Raw genomic sequence first — 8660 nt, 5'->3', positions numbered from 1 at the left:
ATCTCAATTTGCCTTGGTTAATTGAAAATTAAGGAGAAATGAGGTGGAATGCAAAATACACAAGTGTGCTTAGCATGTGATGGTATGCACGTGAACAGTGCCATGTTAAGGTTCAATTCCACTTAAAATCAGCTCATGAACATGATGGAATTGGAATTAGGCTTGTATGATTCACCAGTTTTGAATTCTCCATTTCCCCTCCAAAATGCACTTGAATGGACATTTGATCATGTGAGCTCTTTTCATGCAATGCAATGGTTGATTTGGAAAGTATTGGTCATGACAAGCATTTTGCAAAAAGAGTGGACCAAATTGGAGTTTTGAATCAAAAGTTATGCCATGTTGAACTTCCATGTACACATTGTGATCCTTTGGCCATAACTTCTCAACCCTTTATCAGATGATCATGAAATAGGACTTTTTGAAAAGAGGAGAGAAAGATATTCAACTCTCATGTTCACCAAAAATCCATTTGAGGCTTCTTTGATGTTAGAAAATCAAGTTGAATGTGGTCTAAAAACTTGCCATTTTTGGAAACTTTGAATTACAGGTCACTTTCCATTTTTGGAAACTTTTGCTCTGACTTCAAGATCTTCAAGATAATTGTTTGAAATGACAAATGAACCTCTTTTGAACATGATTGAGATATTGAAACTCATTTCCCCACCTCAAAGCCCTCAGTTGACTGCACAGTTGACTTTTACGGTCCTTAGATGACCTTGAAATGCACTGATGAATTTGGGCCTCTACCACTTGGTAAAGTTGCTTCCAAATGAACCCTAGCTCATATAAACTCTTTAGAATAATCATGTGGCCTTCATCTCAAGGAAAAACTTGCTCTTTTGTACAAAGGATTCTCTTGATGCCAATTCTGACTGCCATGGTGCAATGCAATATGGAATGATAAATGACCTAAAAAAATGAAATGAATGCATGAATGGGGAGGGCAAATTTGAGGTGCTACACATACGTCATAAGAATCGGGTCAAAGGTCACCCTCTTCGTCTCATAATTGCTGGTGTTGGTGTTGTTATTATTGTGAGGCTCGTAAGCTTGTTGTTGTTGATGATGTTGTTGTTGTGATTGTTGAGCTTCTCTTAAAGCAGGTGCTATATGAGCCACCTGGTGTTGATTAACAGTCGGTCTGACTTCTCTCCTCTTCAAAGAGGGCCTTCTCTTGACATGGGAAGAAACAACATGAGTCTCCCCTTCCTTCTTCCTGGAAAATCCCCCATACTTTGTCGAGGAACCATCATCACGAGACAGACGTCCTTCACAGACTCTCTCTTCTAGCCTCATCCTCATATTTACCATTTCGGTAAAGTCAGAGGGAGAACTAGCAATCATGCGCTCGTAGTAGAAAGAGCTCAAAGTCTTCAGGAATATCTTTGTCATCTCTTTCTCCTCCAAGGGTGGCACTATCTGAGCTGCCAATTCTCGCCACCTCTGGGTGTATTCCTTGAAGGTCTCCTTGTCTTTCTGGGACATCTCCCTCAGCTGATCTTTGTCTGGAGTCATATCCACATTGTATTTATACTATGTCACAAAGGTCTCGCCTAGATCATTGAAAGTGCGGGTGCTTGCACTCTCCATCCACATATACAAACGGAGCAGAGCACCTGTCAGGCTATCCTGAAAGTAGTGAATCAGCAGTTGATCATTGTCTGTTTGGGTCGACATCTTGCAAGCATAAATCACAAGATGGCTGAGTGGACATGTATTTCCCTTGTACTTATCAAAGTCAGGCACTTTGAATTTAACTGGGATCTTTACGTTGGGCACCAAACACAAATCAACAGCACTTTTCCCAAAAAGGTCCTGTCGCACCCCAAAATTTGACTTTGGTTTTGTTGACCATATCTTGATTAATCTCGTTGTCTCGTATTCATCTCAATTTCTTAAACTTCGCGTGACAACTGGTTTGATTAGGTTTTGTGTGTTTTCGTTGCTTACCGTGTTGTATTTCGTTGTTTTAGCAAAACCTGGCCGATATCGTTGCCTCGTATTTATCTCGCTTATCTCTTTTGTGCGTGGCATCGCTTCGATTAGGTTTTGTGCGTTTTTATCTATTTAATTGTTTGTTTGTCGGTATTTTGACTGTATTTCGAATATATTAGAGTTTTTGTATTGTCCGATTATTTGTGATTGTGTTTGTCAGCGTTTTCGTGATGTCGTGTTGATTTTATTATTGCCTAGGGTTGTTTATTTAATTACGTGTTGTGCCGTGTGATTTAATCGAGTCTGTTTGAGTCGTGTTGTTGATTTTACTGGTTTACCGGTTTACTGGTTTATTGGTTTTATCAATTTGTCTGTTTTGCTGTGCAAATTGTCATCATTTTTATCGCGTTCGTGTCGCTCGATTTTATCGTATTTTAATCGTGTGCCGTTTAATATTATTTGTGCTTAATATTAATTGTGTTTAGTTGTTAATTAGTTTATTTAATTAGGATTAATATTATATTAGTTTATTATTATTATTATTATATAATAATATATAAATTATATTATTAATTTATGTTAGATATTTTTTAGGTTTCTTATTGTTTAAGTAATCTAAATATATATTATTAATTTATGTTAGATATTTTTTAGGTTTCTTATTGTTTAAGTAATCTAAGTATATATTATTAATTTATGTTAGATATTTTTTAGGTTTCTTATTGTTTAAGTAATCTAAATATATATTATTAATTTATGTTAGATATTTTTTAGGTTTCTTATTGTTTAAGTAATCTAAATATATATTATTAATTTATGTTAGATATTTTTTAGGTTTCTTATTGTTTAAGTAATCTAAATATATATATATAGATGTGGTTAGTAAGAAAAAGAAAAAAGGAGGAAAGAAGTGGGATCAGTAAGGAAAAAACGTGTGGTGAGAGAAACAGAGAATTGAAAAGAAATATTTTTCCAAAAGCATTACCGTATTTCACTTGTTCTTCATTTTCGGTAACCCAAAATCGTCCCGATTATTCACCGAAACACAAAACCGATTTCATATCTTTGAAGTTCGTTGAGTCCAGGTCACAAATATCCAAGGTTCATTTCATTCCGGCGTCGTTTCACCGATCAAAAGCGACGTTGAAGTCAGGTACTCACGAAGGCAGCCAGCACTGCAACGGTGACGGTTTCCAGCTTTCGGTCGATCATTTGGACGATAAGAAGTTCATCCTCTTCACACAAGGTAATATTCTTCACTTATCTCTGAAATCGGCAAACTTCCGGCTTGCCGACATGTGTTTTAATATATTATTTATCTAAATATATATATATATATATATATATATATATATATATATATATATATATATATATTATTTTTGTCTATTATATATTATTTGTCTAAATGTACATATATATTATTTTTGTCTACTATATATTTATTGTCTAAAATATATATATATATATATATATATATATATATATATATATATATATATATATATATATATATATATATATATATATATATATATATATATATATATATATATATATATATATATATATATATATTACTTTTGTTTACTAAATATTGTTTATCTTTTATTATTATTTTGCATATATGTTTTATTTAAATGTTAGTTAAATTAATTATTTGTTTAAATGTTTATTTTAATTAAATGTTTATTTATATCAAACGTTTATTTTGTCTAAAGTAAATGTTTATATTGTTTTTTTATTTGTTTATGTTGTTACTAACCGTTTCGTTTCAGTTTCAGCTCGATTAACTCCACTAACTATTCGTAATACTAACTATTCATAGCTAACTGTGTTGTAATAATTTATTTTCTCACATTTTTTATGTTCTGTATTGTGTGTTTAATCGTATTGTTCACGTTTTATGTTAAAAAATCGAAAAATCCAAAAAAGAGAAACCCGATGCGATTCCAACGGTCGCCGTTTAAGAAACCCTTTTCACACACTCACAAGCTTACTCTTGGGCTTCATTATAATGAGCCCATTTATGTATTGTTTCAGGGTTTAGGCTCATTCAAATCTTTTGCCAGCTTTGGCTTTTCAGTTTAAAAACATTTTCAAAAGGACGTGTCAGTCTCGAAGCCTCCCGCCTAGGTCGAGCAAGAGATGGCAAGACACGCCAATCTAAAATCAACAAAACAGACTTTCCCCTTTTCTTTTGGGAGAACTACGTGGATTCTGATTTCTCCATTGCGCCTTGGAGATACGTAGGCATGAAGTCTACGACTTTATCGAGTCCAAAAAGCAATAAAATCAAGTTCTTTTCTCATCTCCCCAATCAAACGATCAAAGCAAAAAAAGCAAAGCATTCACATAAACATAAGCAAAAAGGTTCCTGTGGAGTACCGCAGATGTAGAGAGTGCTAATACCTTCCCTTTGCATAACCAACCCCCGAACCCATAACTCTAAAGGGATTTATCGTTATTTTTCCCTTCCTCTTTTTGGATAAAATAAAAGACGGTGGCGACTCTTGCATTTAAAATATTTTTCAAACGGGTTAAGTTCAATCAATACTTAATCTCGTGAAAAATCCCGCCGCGACAGAATGGCGACTCTGCTGGGGAAACATATGATTAAACTTATTTGAGGGTTTAGCCTATCTTTGCTTGTTTATATGTTTGCTTTGTGAATATTTGCTAAATTGTATTGTTTGTAATGTTTGTTATTTTGGGTTTTGGGGGATACTTGTGATAAATCCTATACCCGGATTTGGGGCACATTTGAGATAGGATGGATGATAATTCAGGTTGACTTGATAGGAGACAATCTTTACCGAGTTGACTTGAGCCTTTGTCCGCTTGGTGGAGGCCTCTTTGAGGGTGATAGTGCTAAACAAGTCATTTGTGAGGCATTGTTGCTTTCGACGGGCCCGTCAAGCCAAGGACCTTAGTTTACCTTTACCCCATCTTGGCCTTACTTAGGATGTGATGCGGTGACCACTTCGGACCAAAAGTCTGGTTTGGTTGATACGCGATATCACACTCAAGCGAGATTCTTTTGAGAATAATATTGGAAAGCGAGCAGTTGCTTAACCCGGTATTATCCGAAGAAGGATCCATAACCTTGGGAACTTTTAGAACCCGTTTGGCAGGTGAACCTTAGAACTTATCTTGGGGCTTTGTCCTAAACTCCATGCTGGTGATGAACTTTGAGCCTTGTATTGTTTGACCATGTTTGTGTTTGTTGCATTCATGCATGACATGCATTCATTCCCATCATTTCAACCTTTTTCCAAGGAACTTAAAGTGAGGATTGCAAATATTGCAGGAAACATGGATTTTGGACAGAGAAGTGTGAAAAAGTACAATCTCATCAATCCAAAGATAGATGAACTAAAGAAACTGGTTTCTTCGATCGCAGATCCTATTGGTTTCAGAGACAGATATGGGGCACTTATATCTTTATTGACACTTAGGATGGAAGAAGGGTTATTGCAGACATTAGTACAGTTCTATGATCCAGTCTATCACTGTTTCACATTCCCAGACTATCAACTCATGCCTACATTGGAAGAGTATGCCCAGTTGCTTCACATCCCAGTTGCTGATACAATACCTTTCTCTGGTTCAGAAAAGTTACCCGAGCACAGTTCTCTTGCAAAAGTGTTGTACATGAAGAAGTCAGAATTCAAGAATAACTTCACCACCAAAGGAGGACTTCCAGGTTTCACTGCCAAGTTCTTAATGGGGAAGGTTTCTTATTTTGCCAGTCAAGGTTGTGATATTATTGTGGAGCATCTGTTCGCCTTGTTGATCTACGGTTTGTTACTATTTCCTAATATTGAAGGTTTTGTGGATTCATATGCTATACGCATCTTCCTAAGTGGTAATCCTGTTCCAACTTTGCTCGGAGACACCTATCATTCCATCCATTACCGTACTTTGAAAGGAGGAGGAACCATAGTCTGCTGTATACCGTTACTCTACAAATGGTTTGTCTCTCATCTTTCTAAGTCAGCTACTTTTTGGGATCGCAAGTCAGGACTTCAGTGGTCACAGAGGATTATGTCTCTTACCCAGTCAGATATTGCATGGTATAGTAGAGTTTTAGACGATGTGAAGATCATTGATAGTTGCGGGGAGTTCCCCAATGTGCCCCTCATGGGCACAAAGGGAATCATTTCTTATAATCCAGTACTTGCTAGGAGACAACTCGGTTACCCTATGAAAGACAAGCCTCCTAACATTCTTTTAGAAGGTATTTTCTTGAGGGATAACGAGGAGGACCCTACCATGAAAGAGAGAGTAGTAAGAGCTTGGCATCGTGTTTGTCGCAAAGGGAGACTTGAATTAGGTAAGAAAGATTGTACCTCCTATGAGTCGTACCTCCAGTGGATCAGAGCCAGAGCTATACAGTTGAAAATGCCATACCCACATCATGATCCTATCAAACCCGCTCCGTTGAAGACCCCCTACCTTCCGCTAGATGACAAAGAAGAACTCCAAGCCACCTTGGAGAGGGTCAAGAAAGAGAGAGACGCTTGGAAGGATAAGGCCCAGGTGCTCGAAATGGAAAATGAATCACTTCAGAGACAGTTAAAGGAGCAGAGTGGAGAAGATCGTGCAGGTAAACGTCCAAGGGTGCAAGAGGATTTATTTTCCTCAGGCACAACAGATTACTCCCAGATTCCACAGTCCTCGGGTGCATGGAAAGGTCTTGTAGACAGTTTGGTGAAGGAGAAAGCTTTTATGCAGAAGGCCTATGAAGAAAGAATTGAGAGACTTGAAGGACAACTCCTACTTGTTTATGCTCGTCCTGATGACACATGTCCTTAAATGGTTTTCTTGGTTGTATTTTGGGTTGATAACTTTGTTTTGTTATCAAAAATGTTTGCAATTCTATCTTTTCCTTCACTTAGAGTTCCTTGGAAAATCATTCATTTTGCATATCCATGCATCACGTGCATACAGGTTGTCTGTCTTGGTCCAGTCTTCTAACAGTTGCTTCCCGCCAGCAGATCCATTTCAAGCTGACGCATAATTACAAAACAAGAGACAACTACAAAAGAAGAATGGAGATAACAGATAACGAGAACCGAGAATTGAAAGCTCAGGTTGACCGCCTTTCTGCTATGGTCGAGACATTGATAGCAAACCAAGCAGCCCAAGCTGCTCAACTTCAAACAGCACAAGCTCAGGTTGCCGAAGCACAAGATGCACAGATCCAGGCGTAAGCACAGGCGGCAGAGATGCGCAACCAAATGTTAACCGCCCGTCTACAAGCAGAGGAAGCCCAGGCTAGGGCTCAAGTTCATAATTCAGGACAGACTTCGGCACAGAATCAACCTCAAATTCAGAATCAGACAACAGCAGCACCCGTCACTACAGTCATCGCTTCAGAAATCAACGCTGTCCCAGTCACTTCTGTTACCATCACAGCATCCCGTCCTTGGGAAATACCCAGGGATCTTAATCAAGATAGATATCAACAAGAGTTCGTTCCACCAAATGCTCCTGTCTTCACTAATGTGCCTCCCGTTGTTCAATATACTCCTCACCTAGGAGAACCTGTCTATCACGGCCCTACCCCAAGTGAGGATCCTGGTCTCAATGATAGAATGGATGAATTCCAGGATCAGTTTGCGGAATTACAAAAAGAGATAAAAGCTCTTCGAGGGAAAGACAGAATGGCGACTGGAGTAGTTATGAAGAACTGGACCGCAGTTGACATTCCACATTGTGTCCACATATCAAAGTAATTAAGCTTTTCAGTTTTCAAAAATCTTCCGCTTTAGCCCAAAGCGCGAAGCATTAATTTTGTAAAATGGGCACTTTTGTCAAAAACGCACTATCCATGAAAAAGATCTTTTGTGTTCCTATACACTTGTGTCCTTTTATCTTCTCAGCTTTTTCGGAAAATGGTAACACAAAAAAAAACCTTAAAAAGAACACATTTTTGCATGTCATGGTCAGTCCTCTAAAAACAATTGTTTGTACAGGTTACTTAAACCCGTTGAACACAATGACATCATGCCCTCTCCCAACTTTGAACATTCTGTATTCGAAGCTGAAGAGGAAGAGTGGGATGAGATTCCAGAAGAGGTCGCCCGCCAGCTTGAAAATGAAGAAGACACTATTCAGCCATACAAGGAGCCTTTGGAAACAGTCAACTTGGGTTCGGAAGAAAATGTGAAAGAAGTCAAAATTGGAGCATTGTTATCCCCACAGGTCAAGGAGCAATTGATCAGCCTGTTGAAAGAGTATGTAGAGGTGTTTGCTTGGTCTTATCAACATATGCCTGGTCTCGACACTGACATCGTAGAGCACAAGCTACCTTTGAAGCCAGAATGTCCACCGGTCAAACAGAAATTAAGAAGAACACATCCAAATATGGCCGTCAAAATTAAAGAAGAAGTTCTGAAGCAAATAGATGCTGGTTTTCTTGCCACTTCAGTGTATCCAGAGTGGATAGCAAATATTGTGCCAGTTCCTAAGAAGGACGGGAAGGTACGAATGTGTGTCGACTATCGTGACTTAAATAGAGCAAGCCCAAAGGATGATTTCCCCCTGCCTCACATTGACATGTTGGTAGACAATACAGCAAAGTTTGACATATTCTCCTTCATGGACGGATTCTCCGGGTATAACCAGATCAAAATGGCTCCCGAAGACATGGAAAAAACTACCTTCATAACACCATGGGGAACATTCTTTTATCAAGTGATGCCGTTTGGGTTGAA

The 8660-nt window shown here is 37.9% G+C and overlaps 1 protein-coding gene across 1 annotated transcript; it reads left to right on the top strand.

Annotated features, from left to right (window-relative positions):
* Positions 1-2854: 2854 nt before the first annotated feature.
* LOC127115656 (uncharacterized) lies at positions 2855-6898 on the top strand. Its single transcript, XM_051047140.1, has 2 exons — positions 2855-3184; positions 5249-6898. Exon 2 carries the CDS (start codon positions 5254-5256, stop codon positions 6754-6756), a length of 1503 nt encoding a protein of 500 aa, XP_050903097.1. The 5' UTR covers positions 2855-3184; positions 5249-5253; the 3' UTR covers positions 6757-6898.
* Positions 6899-8660: the final 1762 nt, after the last annotated feature.

This window comes from Lathyrus oleraceus, chromosome 1 (assembly GCF_024323335.1).
Source record: "Lathyrus oleraceus cultivar Zhongwan6 chromosome 1, CAAS_Psat_ZW6_1.0, whole genome shotgun sequence".
In the NCBI taxonomy this organism is placed as follows: domain Eukaryota; kingdom Viridiplantae; phylum Streptophyta; class Magnoliopsida; order Fabales; family Fabaceae; genus Lathyrus; species Lathyrus oleraceus.
The sequence above is the reverse complement of the archived record's forward strand: the minus strand, read 5'-3'. Positions and strand labels throughout refer to the sequence as shown.